Source organism: Zonotrichia leucophrys, chromosome 5 (assembly GCF_028769735.1).
Source record: "Zonotrichia leucophrys gambelii isolate GWCS_2022_RI chromosome 5, RI_Zleu_2.0, whole genome shotgun sequence".
Classification (NCBI taxonomy): Eukaryota; Metazoa; Chordata; class Aves; order Passeriformes; family Passerellidae; genus Zonotrichia; species Zonotrichia leucophrys.
In genome coordinates, this window is record NC_088175.1 from 58,045,683 (window position 1) to 58,066,336 (window position 20,654).

The 20,654-nt window shown below is 38.7% G+C and overlaps 1 protein-coding gene across 2 annotated transcripts in view; it reads left to right on the plus strand.

Annotated features, from left to right (window-relative positions):
* Positions 1–20,654, plus strand: part of EXOC5 (exocyst complex component 5) — a 29,084-nt gene that overhangs the window by 5,423 nt on the left and 3,007 nt on the right. The window contains exons 3-18 of one of the 2 annotated variants that reach the window (XM_064715862.1): positions 1,570–1,717; positions 2,701–2,895; positions 6,992–7,056; positions 7,500–7,528; positions 7,661–7,770; positions 8,258–8,302; positions 8,411–8,551; positions 9,632–9,714; positions 10,166–10,375; positions 10,624–10,659; positions 11,546–11,693; positions 13,794–13,902; positions 14,580–14,700; positions 15,098–15,184; positions 17,514–17,622; positions 18,929–19,144. In XM_064715862.1, coding sequence (XP_064571932.1) covers positions 1,570–1,717; positions 2,701–2,895; positions 6,992–7,056; positions 7,500–7,528; positions 7,661–7,770; positions 8,258–8,302; positions 8,411–8,551; positions 9,632–9,714; positions 10,166–10,375; positions 10,624–10,659; positions 11,546–11,693; positions 13,794–13,902; positions 14,580–14,700; positions 15,098–15,184; positions 17,514–17,622; positions 18,929–19,144 — 1,852 coding nt within the window. The remainder of the gene's footprint in view (positions 1–1,569; positions 1,718–2,700; positions 2,896–6,991; positions 7,057–7,499; positions 7,529–7,660; positions 7,771–8,257; positions 8,303–8,410; positions 8,552–9,631; positions 9,715–10,165; positions 10,376–10,623; positions 10,660–11,545; positions 11,694–13,793; positions 13,903–14,579; positions 14,701–15,097; positions 15,185–17,513; positions 17,623–18,928; positions 19,145–20,654) is intronic. The other variant, XM_064715863.1, reaches the window with a different exon arrangement.

Sequence of the window (20,654 nt, forward strand, 5' to 3'; positions counted from 1 at the left end):
TGATTTGCACAAATTCCTACTTAATTGAACAGATTTTCTGTATTTCTGCTGGTTTGCTTGTGTGAACTTCTGCGAGGCATTTCCTCCCAGATATTTTTCAGGACAAGCAGGTGAAACCCAACAGTAAATATTTTTCTTGTGGCATCTTCTAGTATTGGGCAGGGAGCCAAAAATTAATATTGAAAAAGAAATTAATATTGAAAAAGAAATAGATTTTGGTGTCTATTTTTTTCTTTTCTGTTTTCTGCTAGAAAGAGTATTGGAGTTTTTATTTCTCATCTGTGAACCTGAGCAGCAGCTGCCTCTTCTGCTTCTTTCCTTTCTCAATATACTGAGCAGTGCTGCTGAATTAAGTGAAGAGTTGCCACAAGACCTGTTTAAAAAACAAACCCCAGCCTGAATCAGTTTGTTAAAATTAATAGAGACTGCCTGCATTTCTCTAGGCTTTTGTTTGAAAGAATGCTTTGTGTCATTGCTGTTTAAATTTGATTTTCAATGTACTTCTGTAAACTCAGATGGGTTCCTTGTGGCTTTCTGTGGAATCTGCTGCAATTGTGCAGATTGCTCTTGGGCCTCTGGCAAGCAGGGAGGGAGGGAGAGGAGTCACCAACATTTGCCTCAGTCCAGTTTTCTTTAAGTTGTGCCCTCAAGTAACTGACTGGGCTGAAAGCCTCTTCTGACATTAAACCTGGACAGCAAAATTCTGAAATGTTTCAGATGTTTTCAGTTCTTACCATGAGCTTTATGGCTGTGGAGGATCCATTCTGTGACCAGTGACTGGGAGATTTAGAAAATAAGAGCTGAAAATATGACAGAAATGGGACAGAATGGACAAAATTAATGAGGAAGAGAGATGTTGAGAATGGAATGAAAACAGAGGGAATTCAAGAATGCATTCAGATGTGCTGTGATTGGGAGGAGTAAAATGTGAGTCTGAAAGAAAAGTTCAAGATGGGAAAGGGCAGAAAAACCCTCTAAAATGGGTATAGGAAGAATTGAAATCAGAACAACATTATGAAATTATCCTGTATCAGTTACTTATTCATAATTACTCATTGTAATGCTGATTCCCAACTTTACAGTAACATGTAGAGAATATTTTTCTGCTGTGTCCCTTACAATGAAGGGATGTAGTTGCCTCAGCTTTCTTTTTCCTATGAAATGATTTCCAAATGATTTCCATTTTTCTTATTTAGGGAAGATGGGGATGTAGGGATTTCTGTATCTGTGGCAGAGCCACGTTCTTGAGGGATTAATATTTTGGTGTTCCTCTTTCCTTTGGCCCACCATGCACAGAGTTTTTATGTTGTCATAGAGTGGTACACTAGGGTGTTGTAATTTTAAACAAAATTTTAGAAACAGAATTTTTCTAAAATATTTAATGTTGTTATTATTAATAATAATATTTTTTAAAATATTTAGATCTTCAATCTAGAAACATTTCTAAGTTGGACATAGTTAGATCAGCCTTGTGTGCAAGTTGCTTCTTTTTTTGAGGTGTTTTAAACTCTTCAGAAGACAGTGTCTTTCAAACTTAAGTCTGTTTTTCTGTATTTTATTCTAAATCAGATTATTGGAAGAATTTGTAAATCATATCCAAGAATTACAGGTAATGGATGAAAGGATTCAGAGGAAGGTGGAGAAACTAGAACAACAGTGCCAGAAGGAAGCAAAGGAATTTGCCAAGAAAGTACAAGAGCTGCAGAAAAGCAACCAGGTAAATCCAAGGGGAAGCTGTGCAAGTTTTCAAAGCATCCTGTGCTCCTTTAACCTTTCTTGGTGCCAGGTGTTGCTGTTTGAGATAAGAATAAAGAGGGTTTGATGACACTCTCCTGTCAGAGGAGGCTCATCTGCATATTTGTCCAGGTTTAGAGGAAATTTGGGGAAGAATCCCCCAGAGGAGCTCCGGTGGGAAAAGCAGATCCAATCGGCCCAACTGGTCCGGGAGGGAAAAAATGCCTCCTTGGAGAAAGGTGGAAAAAAACCCCTGTTTATTAAACCAAAGTATAAAGTATAAACCAAGTAAAACCAAAACAATATCAAACAATGAGACCCCTTGCCACTCTAAAAGAGATGACAAACTGAGAAAACCCTGGGTTGTAGCTCACTCAGTCTGTGATCTGGGATTGTCCCAGGCCCGGCCTGGTGGCCACAGCTGCAGCTGCCGGTGCTCTCCTGGGTGTTCAGTCCAGAGCAGCTTCAAGAGGTCCAAAAAAAAAAAAAAAACCAGTCCAGGGAATTTCTTTGCCTCAGCTAGCTAAAAACTAACTAAAAAGCAAAAGAAGAGCTCTGTCCCGCTGTCTGTCTGCAGACAACAACAGTCCAGGAGCAGGAATGTGGAGGAGTGAGTGCAGTGTCTGAAAACAAATGCTGCTTCTTCTCTCCCCCCCTTCACTCTCTGGAACACTCTTAAAGGTGCAAAACTTATTATTCAACATAAACAGAATGAGATGATTGGGGATAAAAGCATCATGTAGTCAACACAGGACAATGTTGCATTAAGGAGTGTTAGCAATGCTGAAAGTGGGCAGTCTTCATAATCATTTAAAGACAAACACTAAGCTTTATTTGGGTTGTGTGTAATTAATTAATTAGCAGTTCTGAGATGCAGCACCTACATTCACTCCATCCTGAAGGAAATCTTGTGTTTCCTGAAGTAGATGGAATGGAAATCATGATTTTAGTGTCTGTGTTCTCCAGGTTGCCTTCCAACATTTCCAAGAGCTGGATGAGCACATCAGCTATGTGGCAACTAAGGTCTGTCACCTTGGTGACCAGCTGGAGGGGGTAAACACGCCACGGCAACGGGCTGTGGAGGCTCAGAAGCTGATGAAATACTTTAATGAGTTTCTGGATGGAGAGCTGAAGTCTGATGTTTTTACAAACTCTGAAAAGGTAAGAGCTGTCAGCGGGATGAAAGCAGTTCAAAGCAATAAGCGGGACTGCCCTAATTACAAGCTGCTACCATGACTTACCATGGTCAGACTTCAAACCACTGAGTGACTGACTTGTTAAAGTTTCATTGTTCTGAAATGGAAATTAACAACACTGGGCTGCAGATTGCTGATAAAGCATTTGTATTCAGCCATGCTTAATGTGGCAATGTTGGCATTTTTCATTTTATGAAATTATCGGAGATTTGGGAAACGCTGGGAGGGCAACTTTGGAGTGCAATACAATATCTGCCTGTTCCCTTTGAACCCCTTGCCTCAGATCCATCCTGTAAAGCAGAACGTTTCTGAATGCAACTTCTTTGTGCAACTTTGCTCTGTTGGGTCAGTCCACTGGCCTTGGATACCTTTTTGTCACAGCATGCCTTTGGGCTTTGTGTAGTCCTGTGGTTATGTCTCCACCCTTGGAATTTAGAGGAACCAGGCAGGAAAACTTCAAAGAAATGTTCAAGCATTTTGTTTTTCTTGTGCTTCAAGAGTACGTTCATGAAGCAAATATAATCTGAGTGGTGTGACAAACAGAAATAAACTGAAGGAAAAAAATCCAGCTCTAAGCAAAAGGACACATTGGATTTCTCAATGCAGTTTAAATAAAGTTGTTGGTTTGGGTTTGTTGGGGTTTTTTTAATGTATCCTGAAAAATCTTCCTTTCCTCCTTAAATTCTGTGTAGTGCTATGCTTGAAGTCAGGAAAAAAATTACAATATGTGGAAACAGCAAACACTTGATTTGCACATTCAGCAGAAAAATCTGTGCTTGAAATGTGCAGCTCATGGAAGACCTGAGAACAGGTTAATAGTCACCCCTCCCCACTGAGCTGGAGGTGTCTCTCAGGGAAATGAAAAGCTAATCATTTTATATAGTTGTATTCCCAAGGAGTCACTTGCACAGTGCCTTTTGATTCATGGTCTGTGGATATGTGGTAATTACTGGTTGATAGCTTGCCCTAATTCAAGAGAGAGCAGAGGAAAAACTGATTTCCAAGGGAAACAGAAAGGTTTCAGCATAAGGGAAGTTCTTCTATGGACAGCCTTCCCCAGAGCTGCATAAATTCTTTCTTTTTTCCTGAAGAGTAATAAAACATGCATTTTACCAATATTTAATGGCAGCATGGTGAATAACAAAACATAAGTTAGAGAATTGTTGTCTGCTGAAGAGGCTCAAAAATTCAGCTTTATTTCTAAATTAAAGTTTCATGATACATCCTGTTGGAGAACCAGAAAAATTTGGTAGATAAATAGGGTGAACCTGGAAATTTGTAAATAAATGAACCTCTGTGCACCCCAAAGAATAGTAAGATATTCATCAAATCTGGAGGAAGACAAATGTAAAGGCCCTGAGTCTTGTGCCTGTCTGCAGGGGAAGGGTGTGGAAACACAAACAAGAATTTCTGGATACAAGTTATCTTACTGGGGCTAATTTCATCCAGGTGAATTCATGAACTTTTCCCCCTGATTTAAACAATAACTTGAAGAAGTGTTTGTAAAAGAGCCTGCCCAGACAGGAGCTGTTACATCTTAATGCATCTTTGTACTAAAAATACTTCTAAAGTACGAGATGGTAACAAACATTCTTAATGTGAAGCCTTAGTGCTTTGTCAGTGTCTTGTGATCTTCAAACTGATGGGGGTTTTAGATAATGTTTTAGAGGATGTTATGATTTTTGTGCTCTGCCAGCCCTCACAAGTGTGGACTTTTCTTTGAGACATTGAGGGGGCACTGTGAAAGGAGAGGCACAAAAAATAACATAGTGCAGTTGTGTTATAATTGATACTTTTCTCAATAGTGTCTGTTCTTAAAATCTGTTGGATTCCTTTCTTTCCCTGCACTCCATTTGTTGCTTCCCACTTTCTCCCAGCCATACTGGGCAATTTCTGACTTACCTCTGTGAAGGTTTTCCTTGCTGGCTTGTCCCTTTCTGTGCATTGTGTCTTCACCCTCTGAATCCTTATAATTTCCCTTGTGCTGCTAGCTGACCAATCTTTCTGCTGTACTGAAGATTCTTGAAGTGAGCAAATCACTCCAACACAATTAAACTGTAAAAATGATCAGCAGCTCACTTGTTTATCATTCAATAACATTGTCCTGCTTAATATATTTACTGTTACTCTTATGTCTATTTCTCTGTTTATGTTCTGTTCTTAATATTATTTCATTTTGCCTTTTCACTTGTGCATGGTTTGTGTTAAAATTCTCCCTTGCCGTTATTTCTCCATGATTTTTCGTTTGTTTTTTCCCAGATACATTGTAACCCTTAAGTTGTATTTTAAAAAATCAATATTTTTTTGGTTTTAATGGTTTACAGAAGCCTGATTCAATTAAAAATTAAAGATGTCCGGGTTTAAGGAGAAGCTGTGGAGAATTGATTTGTCATGGCTTCTCTTGTGCATAGAAAAAGTCCTGAGTTCAATAAAATCTAAGTTAGTTAACAGCTATTGTGTGAAGAGGAAACAAAGAAAACGTTGTGTTTGTGGGATTTCTTGGTTGGTTTTTTTTTTGTTTGTTTTGATTTTGCAGCTTTGGTGAATAACTGCTAATAGCTGGACAATTGCACAGATCCCAGTTGTTAGGCATTAATGTTGCTGCAAGCTAATAGAAATAACTGCTCTTTCATTGGATTTGTCTGAGGAGTGTAGCAGCTTCTGCCTTAAGAGGCTATTGTAAGCTGACAGTTCAAAACATAAGCTGCTCTTAATAGTCAGAATGGAGACACTTGGAGTGCCCCTATTTTTGCTGAACAACCAGCCTGGTGTGATGCCTGTGCTCTCTATTCTTACCTGTGTGTCTGCTTCTATTCTTGAAAAGTTTTAATCCAGCCTGCTCTAAGTGGTGGCAGAATAGGATTTCATTACTTCCTTCCCTCTCACTTCAGTTCTCTGGATCATCACTAATTGGAGGAACAAGATAAACTGCAAATTCTGCATGTTCTCCATTGTGTCAGCCTATAAAGCTTTTAATCATCAAATAATTCAGGTTGCACAAGACCTCTGAGACCCTTGAGCTCAACCTTTCCCCCAGCAGTGCCAAGGCCACCACTGACCCATGTCCCCAAGTGCCACATCCACATGGCTTTGAAATCCCCCAGGGATGGGCACTCCACCACTGCCCTGGGCAGCTGTGCCAGTGCCAGCCCCTTCCATGAAGGATTTTTTCCTAACATGAATCTAAACCTCCCATGGCACAACTGGAGTGTGTTTCCTCTTGTCCTATCCCTTGTTCTCTGGGAGCCAAATCTCCCTGGCTGCCCCCTGGAATTTTGGAGAGTGAGAAGGTCCCTCCTGAGCCTCCTTTTCTGCAGGTTGAGCCCTCCCAGCTCCCTCAGCTGGGTCAGGGTTGGCCCAGGCAGCACTGCCTAAATCCACTCCAGTTCAGTTGCAGCCAGCTGCCTTCCCACACTTTGAAATTTGGGTTTTCCACCATTTTGTTCAGCCTAACAAAGCAGTCACTAAGCACTGCTTAGATGCACTTTCTGTGCTGACTGATGGTGGAAGAATAATGGATAAAAGGTTCTGCTGCCCAGAGCAGAGCACAGATTTGCATGCTGTGTTACCTATTTATTAACTTCTGTTTTCATGCAGCTATTCTTATTTTGTAGCTCTGTAATTACCTGACTTCCATCTTGATTTTTGCTTTGGACCTCAGAGTTTCTAATCCATCTTACATTTCTCATTCTTTGGGAGAATTCTCTGTTTTAATCCCCTTTCTCCCCTCTCCATGCCAAGCATGGTCATGGCTTTTTTTTGGTGTGCTGTTTGTCCAGCCAGCTCACACACCTCCACAGACATCCCCAATGGGAACATGTAACGTGACTTCTCTTCATATTTTGACCTATATTACTTTATCTTAAAGAAAAATACCTTAAGCATCTTAAAAGTACATATGGGAACTTGGAGGGGCTGATCTCTTCCACGGGTATGTCAATTCTCAACCAGCTTTAGAGATAGGAACTTTGTGTATGAAAATTGGACAGTGCAGGGGGAGGAAAGGAACAGCCCCAAATCAGACCTTCTTTAATGACTCTGTCATGTTTTCCTCTCACCAGATTAAAGAGGCAGCTGATATTATTCAGAAACTGCATTTGATTGCACAGGAACTGCCTTTTGACAGGTAAAAATCTATCTGAACATCTTTTTAAGAAAGCAAATCTTTGCACAGCTGTGATTTTCCTGATGCTTCCCTTGTCTCCCCTTTTGGTGCTGTGCTTAGGGATTCATGGAGCTTTTGAGCTGGATTGTGTGCTTATTTCTCTCTCCTCTATTCTCAAATTTGTGTTCACGCGCTCATGTTGTAGGATCATCTTTACATACACATCCTAAACTGCTTAACAGACTTTTAATGGGATAATTTTGCTTTGCTGACTTAATGCTAGATTTGAATTAGATGCTTGTAGGTTTTTAGGGATATAAAGCAGGGAACTTTTCTGTCGTCTTTGTGCTGCATGTTTTCATTTTTAAGCAGAGTGCCTGCTGTTCATGATCCAGGGTGCCTGTGATTTCTCATGTGATGTGGATTTGAATTTAATCATGCTATTTTTTTGTTGTTGTTAACAGGTTTTCTGAAGTAAAATCAAAGATAGCAAGTAAGTTATCTATCCAGTTCAATCCATATTGCTGTATTTGAATTGTTAAAGATGATTAAAGAAGTAAGCAATACTGTCAGTATTACAGTTTTTGCCTGATGGGTTTTTGTTGTTATCCCCTTTTCTCTCCAGGTAAGTACCATGATTTAGAGTGCCAGTTAATTCAAGAGTTTACCAGTGCTCAGCGCAGAGGAGAAATCTCCAGGATGAGAGAAGTAGCAGCAGTTTTGCTTCACTTTAAGGTAAAAGCTGAGGGGCTTAATTTAAATATGTGAATAAAATCGACCCACAGCACAATAAGTGCCTGTTTTGAGTGAAGGTGTTTGTATGGGCAAACCCTCATGTCAGATAATGTGTCACTTCAGGACTGAGGTGTTCAATCTGAAATCAAGTGCAGGGGAATAAAGGAGGCAGATGAGGGGGATTGGGGGCAGCATCAGTGGGGAACTTTCTAAGATAATCTTTTCTTGCATGGATGTGACCTGACTTTCATGCTTGAGAAAGAATGTTGAAACCTGAGGTATGGATCAATGTGGAGTGGTGCTAAGTAGAGTTATGTTAGATATGTAAGAAAATGGGTTTGGAAAAGTCTGTGCTTTGAATGAATTCTGTTTGAGTCTTTTTTTTTTTAATTAACTTTTTCACAAGTTTTGTATTTCCTTGATTTTGTTTTGTACTGAAAACATGAACACCCTGCTCTAACACAGAGTTGTTTTGCTCCTTCCACAGGGCTATTCCCACTGTGTTGATGTGTACATAAAACAGTGTCAAGAGGTAATGCACTTTGTTTTACATCATTTCTTTATTTACATTACATTATTGGTTTATTTAGTCCTGTATGTTGTTGGAAATATATTCTAAAATGTGCTTCTCATTCCCTAGGGTGCATTCCTGAGGAATGATGTCTTTGAAGATGCAGCCATTCTCTGCCAGAGAGTGAATAAGCAAGTTGGAGAAATCTTCAGCAATCCAGAGACCGTGCTAGCCAAACTCATTCAAAATATCTTTGAAGTTAAACTTCAGGTATTTCAAATTTTAACACGTTGAAGTTCATTGAGGAGCCTCTTAATAAAAAAATATTTTATCTAGTGATAGCAATTAATGAGAATTTACAGTATTTGTAATCTCTGTATAAAAGTGTAGAATCAACTCATTGCTCTGTAACAGTTAGGACAGATAATCAAACCCATATCAAATAAATCTCCTTGTGCTCTGAATACAGAGCAAATACTCAAACTCAACATGTAAAATTATTGGGGAATTGCTGTGTTCATTGGGTAATTCATGAGATATCATACACAGGTTTGATTTCTTCTCTATGCCCACTACCAAGAATATGTCAGGAGAAGAACTTCCACATTTCATATCTTTAATTTGCTCATTCTTGGATTTGGGTGTGAGGTTAACATTGAATAAGGTGAAGTCATTTATGTTGTGAATACTGTCTTGCAGCTAATGCAATATGTATGAAAATCTAGAGTCACTGAAAATACTAAGTTTTTCATCCTGCAAATACACCCACTTAAGTTCTTTAAGTCAACAGCATGACTTTCCTTGCAAAAAGCAATTTCCCTGTAGATGTTGTTCCCATAGTGTAGAGATTGAGCTTGTGTTTCATCCCCAATTTTGTGTGTCAGTTTTGAATTAGTATTTTATACTAAATTATATTTTTGTTCAAATATTCAATGATAAGAAGGCTCTAGGCTTGTATCTGCTTTGTGTGTGTATTATGATAAGCAAATATGTAACCATCTCCTTTGCCTTGTCCACTGCAGAAATGCTCTGAGGCCTCTGGTGCTTTTGATTTTTAAAGTGAGGGGATTTTGTGTTAGTTGGTCAGACATATTTTCAAAGCCATCTATCTTTTGTCTTTGCTTCACACATTACTGTTTTGTATTATTAAATCACTCTCTTCTACAAGGGTGTTTAACTCCCTCTGTGGATAATGCAGGAAGAGTAAATTAGAGATGTAAAACCAAAGGAAAGATGAATTTCCTTTAAGTAAGATCTACACTTTGCAGGAAATTCCATGTAATCTAGGAAGTAGTGAGTATTTCATTTGGTTGTCAGTTGATCTTCTAACAGATGTACCAAATTTTGCAGAGTTATGTGAAGGACCAGCTGGAAGAACACAGGAAATCAGATGCAGAGCAGTATCTTAAAAACCTCTATGATCTATATACAAGGTATGTATACATCAATGATGAAATTATTGGATTGGAGCTATTGGAAAATAAACAGATTTATTGTCAAGAAAAAGGAGCCAAAAATGTAAACTTCTCATAAAAGCTGTGAATTTTTTTTTGTCTATTAACCTTTACAATGATGGGTTTCCTAAGGAAAATTCAAAATGGCCATTATTATTATTTTCAATGGGTATTATTGTGATCTTCAAGAGTAATTTTAAAACTGTGCAAAAGCCAGTCCTCCCCATCTCACTGGCAACTTGATTGCAGTGGAGCTGTGTGTAATTAAACATGAATTATGTGAAATTCTTTACTTAAATGTGAAACTGCTCCAAGTGTTAATCACCATCAGGGTTCTGTTGTGCTGTGTACTTTACAAACGTGTCATGCTGTAATTCATCCACATTCAACCTTTTCCTCCCCTTCCCTTCTTTGTTTCTTTTGCATAAAGAACCACTAATCTGTCAAGCAAATTGATGGAATTTAACTTGGGTACTGATAAGCAGACTTTCTTGTCTAAGCTTATCAAGGCCATTTTCATTTCCTACTTGGAGAATTACATTGAGGTGGAAATTGGTTATTTGAAAAGTAGGAGTGCAATGATTCTGCAGCGCTATTATGATTCCAAAAACCACCAGAAGAGGTCCATTGGCACTGGAGGGTGAGTTCCTTTGGGGAAGTTTGATAATTTTGAAGTGGAAGGGAGGTGGTGAGGGGAGAAAGGCTGTATTTGCCATGTCAGATGCACAGTGATGAACTGCCAAAAACCTACAGCTTTTTATAATTTGCTTTCAATTGATGTTCTGCTCAAAAATGTGTTGCTCTCAGTACATGTGAAATGTACTCAGTGCATGGTATTTGTACTTCCTGGAAATGAAAAATACCAGTTAAACCTATGTTTCAACTTAGGATCCAGATCCACAAAAGGACTGAAGCAAAACTAAGGTACCTAAAGCATGTATATGTGTGTATCTAAAAGCATACATTTTTTTTCACCTGCCCAGGTCTTGTGGTCCCCTCCCAAGACCTAGGAAGGGGAAAAGACCATAGCAATGTCAGTGAGAAAGCTCTTAGTGAGCCCAGAAGATGCAATGGACTTAGAGAAAGGTAAAACAAGACTTCATTATCCTCAGGGTAGAAAAACTAATGAAGGAATAGTGAGAAGTGGGATAGGAAATATTAAAACTTGTGTGAAGCAGAGGTGCAAAGGCTACTGCACCTTTCAAAGAGCTGCTGGGTTCAGTGTGTCAGGAATGAGGAATGATATGGAAAAAGCAGCAGTGAAGTAATTAAAAAATAAAGCAAAAAAGATGAAAATTTAATTTTCTTGGGGAAAATTAAATTTATTGTGGTGCGTAACTGTATGGGTTGTTTTATGCATGGAAATGTGTCGAAGCATGCTTGACTAAATAAAGAACTGCTGAGATCATGGATGAGGATGAGAGGATTTGTGGGTATGGATGAGATAGGAAGCTCTCATTAGTGTTTGGAAGGTGACAGAGAGGATGGAGGTTAAATCTGTCCAGAGAGCAGAAATGCTGCAGGATTCCAGTGAAATCACTCATCCCACAAGGGAATGAGCAGCTGCTCCCATGTGTGAATGTGCCATTCCAGAACACAGCTGACCATGGAATCAGAGGTGGTAGTTTTGCATTTACTGCCAATTTTTGTTTTTAAAGCTTGCAAGACTTGTCTTAATGCTTGCACATCCTAAACTGTGTCTTGGGTCCTGTTTTTTGAGTTAACAACTAAAAGATGCTGAATTGTTGTTGAGTTTGAGTGCCAAAATTTCCACCTGGTGAAATCTTCTTGGGGTCTGTCTTTGTTCCAGTATTCAAGACCTCAAAGAGAGACTAAGGCAACGAACAAACTTACCCCTGGGGCCAAGCATTGACACACATGGGGAAACTTTCCTGTCCCAAGAAGTGGTGGTTAACCTTTTGCAAGAAACCAAGCAAGCTTTTGAAAGATGTCACAGGGTAAGTTTGCTTCCTGTCACCTCCCTTAGTGTGGTATAATTTTGTGTGTGAGATTAAATCTTGAGCTCGAGTTTTTGGTTGAGGTGTGATAAGAAGGTTGTTGTAAATTTGGAAAGGAAAATTTGTAAATTTGGAAAAATTTGTCGTTTTTTGGTTGTTGTAAATTTGGAAAAGATAGGATATTTCAATTGTCTCTTGTGTTTTTGATGGAAATGGAGCCACAGTGGAGGCTGAGGGTTTGTTTTACCATGTGGATCTAGTTGTAATTTGTGAGTATTAGGATTAGGAAGAAGTGGGGATGGTTAAACCTACTGGCTGCATTGCTTTTCTTACTAAATTGGACCCAAAACCTGAGAAACATTTAGTGTGGTTTTCTTTCCCTGCTTTAAAAATATACTGAGTAGTTCAACAGTTGTTTTCCTGCCTCAAGTGTAATTTCTTCTTCCATTAGTGAATGATCACCAATAAAATGCTGAGAGGAATAGTCTTAAACATTATTTACCTTGGTAACCCTCTACAGTTCTTTAAATGCTTCAGTCTAACATGAAAAAGGTATTTTACTTCTGATTAAATTGCTGGTTTTACTGCCTGTCAGTCATATTTGGTGTAAATGAAAACCCTTGAAATTTAATTGCAGACTTAAATGTGATTTTTTTTATTAGCTAAACACATTGATTTCTAGGAAATTTTAATTCCTTTAACATTCTCAATGGGCTTATGGCAGAAAAACTTCAGATATTTAAATGTTTTAATATTTTATAAACTGAGTGGAGCCAAAGACAGAACAGGGTACAGACTTTACCTGCACACCCTTGGGATCATCACCTTCCTCAGGGTGAGAATCAGTGCTCTAAGGCAAGCAGGTGGATCATTATTTTTCTCAATATCATAGTTGCTAGAAGCAGTTGTTAAATTCATGATATAAACTGGATTTTTCCACATGTGCACAACCTTTTGTTTCTGCCTTTCTGTTGAGATCAGATTTAATATCAATTATTTTACAAGAATTCGATTTGAGTGGAAACCCCAATGGATCTTGGCACATAAGGAGATTTCTAGAATGAGGATTTTAGAATTTAGGGGTTTGTGGACAAAGCAACTCAGTGTGCAAAAGATAAGTTAGTCCCTGGCTAACTAATTGTGGTATTTATGTCACATAGCAGATGTGTGCAGGGTTCTGCCAGCTGTGACTGCTTCAGGAAAAATAAATTGGTAATTTTGATGTAGCCATATATTGAAACATTTCACTGTTTGGGAATCTCTGTTGTTGGGTTTTTGAGTTTTTTAGGGGGAAATACAGCAGAAATATTTGTGAGTGTTGTGTAAATTACCTGCAGTTGCAGTAGTAATCTTTCTTCCTTGAAGCTTTATAAAAGTCTTCACCTAATTCCTTTGGAACCAAAGCTGTTTTTCTTAGGTACAAAAGCCCTGTCACGTTTTTCTTTAGAAAAGGGATTTACTGACAGGTCGCTGTCCAAAATCCCATGTTGCTTACAGCTCATCAAAGTCCAGATGCTGAGTGTAAATGTGGCCATTGCTGCACTTAATAAAGTGTTCATGCTCCATTGACTCCAGCTGAACTGTGCTAAACATGGCCCAGCTTCAGCTGCATTATTTTTGCTGCAGTGCTAAAAAACCAGAAACTGGAGCTCCAGCTACCCCAGTGTCCTGCTCCTCACTGTGGCCAGTGCCAGGAGAGTGGTAAAAGAATAAAAAATACAGGATATACATAGAGTAATCACTTCTGTATGCATTTTCCAGCATCCAGTGGCGTGCAGGTTAGGCAGTTCTGAGACTGCATCTGGAAAACTGTTGTAAGGACTATTAATTAATATTTATTATTTTTATCATCATCTGTTAATGCTTTTATTTGTAGCATCCTGTGGCAGCTTCAGTTTACTTGTAAATGCTGAAGGGTTTATTGCTATTACAGTCAGTTCTTGAATAATTCTCTGTATGGATACTTTTCATTTTGAGTAAAATTCCAATTATTCTGGAGTACTTGTTACATTTTAAGCTTATCCCCTATGCAATATCCAATAAACTTTCAAATCTATGTAGAACTGACCTTTGGGATATTTTTTTTCTTTTTCTTTAAAGCTCTCTGATCCCTCTGACTTACCCAAGAATGCTTTCAGAATTTTTTCTATGCTTGTAGAGTTCTTATGTACTGAGCACATCGATTATGCATTAGAAACAGGCCTTGCTGGTGAGTACAGAATTTCCTGAGCATTTCATCTCCTTGGCCTTTCTGTGCAGATGATCTTTGCTGTGCCTTATTGATTTGCCTTGTTCAGGATGTGTTGGTTAAATTAAATCTGTTTTGTGTGTTTGGGGGTTGACATTTAATGGTTTCTAAAGTGTAACTTTCATTTGGGGAATTGATGTACAGATGGAAACGTGCTTCTGTCTTTAGAAACGTTTTTATCACAGAAGCTGGGACATCAGCATTCCCTACCTCTGTATTCTGTGTCATAACAGGAGAGTATTTTTGTATTAAATCATAATATTTATAGAAATTCCATGCTTGTTTGTATATTTGTGTGCTTAGAGTGACAATAAATAAGAAAACTGCTTGTTTAAAGAAGTTAAAATCTTGACAGTGAGAACCTGTCTTGTGAGACAGCATCAAACTCACATTCTGAAGGAGTTTTTAAATTGACTGCTCTGTTTTACCATCAGAAATGTTACCAATAAAGTATTTCTTATGCTTGTTACCAATATAGCTACAAGAAGAATTCTATATATGGCACCGTGGTAAATTTTTGAAACTCTAAGCCTGTGATTTAAGCATTCATGGAAAAAATCTGCATATTTAAAAAGTCATCATGCTAATTATAAGAACTGCATATCATTACAATTCTAATGAAACCTCCTTTGCTTCAGGCATTCCCTCTTCTGATTCAAAGAATGCAAATCTTTATTTCTTGGATGTTGTCCACCAGGCCAATACTATTTTCCATTTATTTGACAAGCAGTTCAATGATCATCTGATGCCACTGATCAGGTACCTTTGTTTTGATTAACATTTCCTCTGGTCTTTTTTTTTTTTTTTTGGTGAAGAAAAGAAATTTTTCCTTTCTCATATTTATTAAGAGGAGTTTATGCTTGGAGTAGTTAAACTTGATATTGTGGGAGGAGGAAGAAGGGAAATTTAAACAAATTGGTTCCTTTGGAAACAAATGGGAGAGGGTGAGCTCCAGGAATACTGAGAGGAAGGAAAAACATGTTGCTCCATGGAGATTTTGTTGCTGCATTCCAGGTGGGACTAAAGGGGGTTTGTGGCTGTGCCCTTTTCCTGCTGGGGTGGGAAATCTTCACTAGATCCTGTTGGAAGCAGCAAACCCAGCAGAAAAATTAGTTTTGATGTTTTAATATGTCAAACATCTTCTGTACTGTTGCAGTTCTTCTCCTAAATTATCTGAATGCCTTCAGAAGAAAAAGGATATCATAGAACAAATGGAAGTGAAGCTGGATATGGGCATTGATAGGCAAGTAGAGATTAAAACTTTCTCTTAATCTTTTAAACCACACCTTTGTGATATAGGTTAACTGGCCTTTTAAACATGAATTATTCCTCAACTCAAATTTGATATTTCAATTTTTTGTTAACTGGCCCTTTAAGTATGAATTATTCCTCAACTCAAAATTGATATTTTATTTTTTTAAAAACAGATAAACATCCATTGTTGTGCACAGGAAATTTAGATTTTGTGTGGCTAGAGGGTCATGTTTTCCATGGTAGATTTCTGACCCAAAAATGCTTCTGGCAGGATGTTTTAAAGGATTTTGCTTATGTTGAAAGAGTGCAATAATTCACTGTTACCTTATTGTCTCCAACTGGTGTTTTTCTACTTTGAAAGAGGGAGAAATGATGATTGAAATAGGTTAAGCACTTGCAGGATTTCCATTAGGAGCAAGGTTTGACAAAAATAGGTTAAATGATTTGCTGGGATCTGTGCAGTGCTATGGATTAGACCGAGTCGTGGAAGTCTGGAGACCTGGAATAATTTTGATTCTGACATTGACTTGCTTTGAGGTTGTGACTCATTTAATCTTTTTTCTGTTTCTCAGAATAAAAATGAGGGGATAGCTATAAAAATTGCAAATGAAAATCACAGCTGTTTTGCAGCAGAGGAAAATAATAAACTAACGAGCTTAACATTAGGAAATGGAGCTGTTGTGTGATGCCCTACTTCTGATTTGGGGTATTATTTTCTGCAAGTGCAAGGAGAAGGTGGAAATAGGGGGTGTAATTGAGATTTTAGCTGCTCCTGCTGCAGGTGACCTTAGAGGTTTAACCATGGAGTTGGAAGCACTTGAAGCACTGAGGCCATAAGCTCACTTGTAGACAGATACAGGTCAGTCATCAGTATTGCAGTGGTTTGTATCTCTTTGTGTTGAATAATTAATTTCTTAAAGACTTAGGAGTACAAGTTCTTGTCAGAAGACAGTATAATCAAAGGTTTGTTGATGAGGAATTTAAAAAAAATTGTTTTTCAGCACATAAAAAAGGGAGATTAGTTTTGAGATGAACATCACATGTTCCTGATGAACATGAATGAACATTACATGTAAAATGCAATGAATGTTACATCTAAAATGTGTTTGTGGGGCTGCTTTGTGCTGCTTTGTGTTGCCACTGATGCTGTTGAGAATTGATTGTCCTGCTTAAAAAATAAAGCAAATTTTTGAAACATTGATGGTTTCACCTTTATCTAATATGGAAAAGTCCAAGTGCAGCTTCTTGAAAACCATTCACAGCAATTATCTATCTCAGTAAAAGTGATTTATTGGCCAAACAGAATTAGTTCAACTGGTTTTCTCTCAGTATGTATTTTATGTAAACATCCTTCTGGGAGTATTTATTCCAAATGGAAATTGAGGAGAATGCAAGATATTATTTCTTTAAATTTCTGTTGGTGTGTGGACTTGGAACAAAGTAAATCTGAAATACAATCCTGAGCTCTTTGCATAGTAAAAAAAGGAGTTTTTTCCCTCTCTGGTTGCACGTATTCTTCTCCACCCCACCCCAGCTTGAATCCTTCAAGGCCTGGAATGTCCCTGACAGTTTTGTTTGGGAAGGTTGGGGGGATGAGGAGGATGAAGGACAGGGGAGGGGAAGAGAAGAGAGCCAGGGGGATGTTCCTGGCCAAGGGGAATACTGGGAGAGGTTTGCAGCCTCTGTCTCTGCTTTGCTGCTTGACCTTTGCTTTGGACTCGAAGGAAAGCAGAGCCCTGACCTTAGATAATGTTCTGAACAGATAAATCCTATAAAGGAGAAATAATTGATGCTGTAAAACTCCATTAGATTTCTGGGAGCACGAGAAATACCAAGCTCTGGCAAAGGAAGAAGTTTCTTCTTTGCCCTCACCCTTCCTTCATTTTCCAAGTGTTTTCTGAGGCTTGCTTCTGACTAATATGCAATGTGATCTAATTCTGCTAAACTCCTTGGAATGCTTCCTTCTGATTCTCTCTGAAGGATGCTGTCCAATTCCTCTGAAGAGCTGGATTTGAATGGATTACCTCACAGTTCATGTGTTCCCTTTAAAAGCAGCAGCCCAGCAGGCTGCATTCTCTGCTCCAAGACACTGAACTTGCAGGAAAGAGTTTTTAGGGTTTTTTTTTTTTGGCTTATGCTCCTTTTTCTAACTGCTTTCATAAAATCTTCTCTATAGAAAAATGTTAGATGCTGTTTTTTTTCCTTCATTGCTTCATGCTGCTTAATGTTGTCCAGAATTGTGTCAGTATATTTAAGATAAAAATCAAGGAAATGAAAAAGTTCCCTTCAAAACCCAATGTGTATTTGTAACTTTAAAGGACACTGAATTGTATGATTGGACAGATGAAGCACATCTTGGCTGCAGAGCAAAAGAAGACAGATTTCAAACCAGAAGATGAAAACAATGTTTTGATTCAATATACAAATGTAAGTAACCAAAGTCTCAGCTCATGAGTGTTATCAAGTACAAGATGCTCCTTCCCAAACTCCCATTAGACAACATGTGCATTTACTTAATTTACTTCCATCTTGCACCAAGCTCCTCCAAACTCTGTTGTGGACTATTTTCTCAAGCTGAAAAGGAACATGAGTAGTTTTTATCTGGTGTCAGACACAAATCAGTGGGTGCTGGAGGAACTGGCACATTCTTTCCCCTCCCAAGGGGCCCAAATTTGGAACAAAGCTTTTAGCTGATAATTACCTTTAAGCTATCAGTTTCAGAAAATGAATTATCAGGTACTCTCCAGTTGCTGGGTGCTTTTTCCTCTCAGAATGGCAGGAACATGGCAAAGCATCTCAGGTGCAGCATGAACATTTTGCTGCAGTGTTCTCTCTTCAGTGAGTGTGTCTGAATCCCAGCCTAGGGGCTGCTGGGGTGGCTCACATTAGGGAAAAAGGCAGGGAGGAGTAGGGAAAAACTCAGTGGGAAGAAGTGAGAGCATTCCCTAAATGCCAACAGCCAGGTGGGAATGGGAGAAAGGCAGCAGAAGGTAATAGAGTGTGGGAAGGGTGGGAATCCATGTATGGCTCTTAATTTGGATTTATGATTTTGACTCACAAGCGGTTTTTAATCACACACCCCTTTGGTGGATCACTAAATTAAAAATCCAGATTAAAATGTTCTATTCTGAACTGATATGAACTGTAACTTACTTGAATATTTTCTTGCATCCGTCTTTCTACTTGCATTTTTGTGCCTTTTTTTGGCAAATAAAAAGAAATGTGGAAAATTATTAATGGGAGAATAAACTTTTGCAACACATCATTGAGATTAATCAGAGTTAGTAACTGATGTTTAACTTAAAATGTGGAAGAAAGTAGGTTGTCAGGGACATATTTTATGAAAAATCCTTTTGTCAGGATCTTTTCTCCTTAGAAGCTGAGAAACTTCAGCTTCTTCATGTTTTGGAGAATTGTTTACCCAGCATGTGAATTTGTTTTCACTTGATGACCAATGACAGCCACCTGTGTTAAGGCTGTGAGCAGTCACAAGATTTTATTATCACTTCATTCTTTTCTTTGCTAGCTTTCTGATGAAATCCTTTCTTCTATTCTTTTAGTACAGTTTTAGTATATAATTTTCTTTTAATATAATATATATCATAAAATAATAAATCAGCTTCTGAAACATGGAGTCAAGATTCTCATCTCTTCCCTCATCCTGAGACCCCTGCAAACATCACCACAGTAGATTACCTAATTCTTACTGATTTCTTCCTATTTTTTAATCTAGGCTTGTGTTAAAGTGTGTGGGTATGTTAGAAAGCAGGTGGAGAAGATCAGGAATTCCATGGATGGCAAGAACGTGGACACAGTTTTGATGGAGTTTGGGGTTCGTTTCCATCGCCTCATCTACGAGCACCTCCAGCAATATTCCTACAGCTGCATGGGGGGGATGCTGGCCATTTGTGACGTGGCTGAGTACAGGAAGTGTGCCAAAGACTTCAAGGTGAGCCTGTCTGTAGCCATGATATTTTCTAAAAAATCCCTTTGCCAGGATTTTTCCTCCTGAGAAGCTGAGAGGCCTCAGGAACAAAATGTAAACATTGATTATCTGCTGCTGTGGAATGCAACAGGTGCATCTGGGATTGGTCTCATGTGGTTGTTTCTAATTAATGGCCAATCACAGTCAGCTGGCTTGGACTCTCTAGTCAGTCACAAAATTTTATTATCCGTTGGAGATTTTTTCAGAGATAGCCTAGAAGGCAGCTGTGAGGAGCAGATTCTCACAGCCTGTTTCTGTGAACAGCAGAGGTTCTCAGGTTATTTTTAACTACAGGTAAAAGTGACAAACATGAAGGCCTTGAGAGCCTTGCACATCAGAGTTCTCAGGCAGCTTTCTCATAACAAGTGGATGTTCTATCTTTGGCTGTTTTGGGAAAGCAAGAATAATTTTGAGAACCCAAATCTTGGTATTGGAAACATAAGGAGGAGTTGGTGTGTAATCTCTGGCCTATTGTGAGCTCAGATTTTGCAATATGCATGAAGTGAATTAACACTGTTATAAAAGGTGCCTGATTGATCAATAAAGTGGAGTCGATGCTGACCAACGCAAGGTGGGTCGTCTCCCCTCTAACTTCAATAATTATCATTCCATTCTTTCCTTTCCTTGCTAGCCTTCTGATGAAATCCTTTCTTCTATTCTTTTAGTATAGTTTTAATATAATATATATCATAAAATAATAAATCAGCCTTCTGAAACATGGAGTCAACATTCTCATCTCTTCCCTCATCCTCAGACCCCTGTGAACACCACCACACCTGTCCATCAGGAGGGAGTGATGGTGCTAAATCCTCTCTCTCCTCATCTTTTGAAGATACTGTGGGAATCCTTAAAATCTGAGGGTTTTGTGAAAGCTGCAAAAGGCAGGCCTCATGTGGGAACCCAGGACATCCCTCTGGCTGCCCAGGGAAATCAGAGACCTTGGCACAGAGCCCAAAACCACTGTGCCTTTGATTTTGACCCATGCAAAAAATTACCAACCTTATATGGTAATTACAAGTCTCAAAAGTTTAAGTAGAATGATAGTTCATCACAGGGTGAAAAATAGATTTTTGAGGTTTTTAGAATGGGGGCTCAGGGTCCCAAGATGGAAGAATTTGGGCGTTCCTTGTCCTTTTTCCTTCTTCTTCTTGGCCTCCATCTTCTGGGTGATGTTGGCACTTTTAGATTGGTTTAGAGTAGAAGCTCACTGTCTAACACAGGTGATGGGTATTGGGAAGTTATTGTAAATAATGTGCACGTAGTTTTTAGTATAAAAAGACAACACCGCCTCTGAGGTGGGCAGTGTGCCTCAACCCAACCTGCCAGACAGACCTTGGGCGGTTGGAGAAAGAATGTTATAGATAAGAAACAGTAAACAACCTTGAGAACCAGAACAGAAGAATCCTGACTCCTTCTTTGACTGCTGGGCTGGAAAAAGAGACTTTCTAGTGCATCTCAGGGTCATCCTGACCAG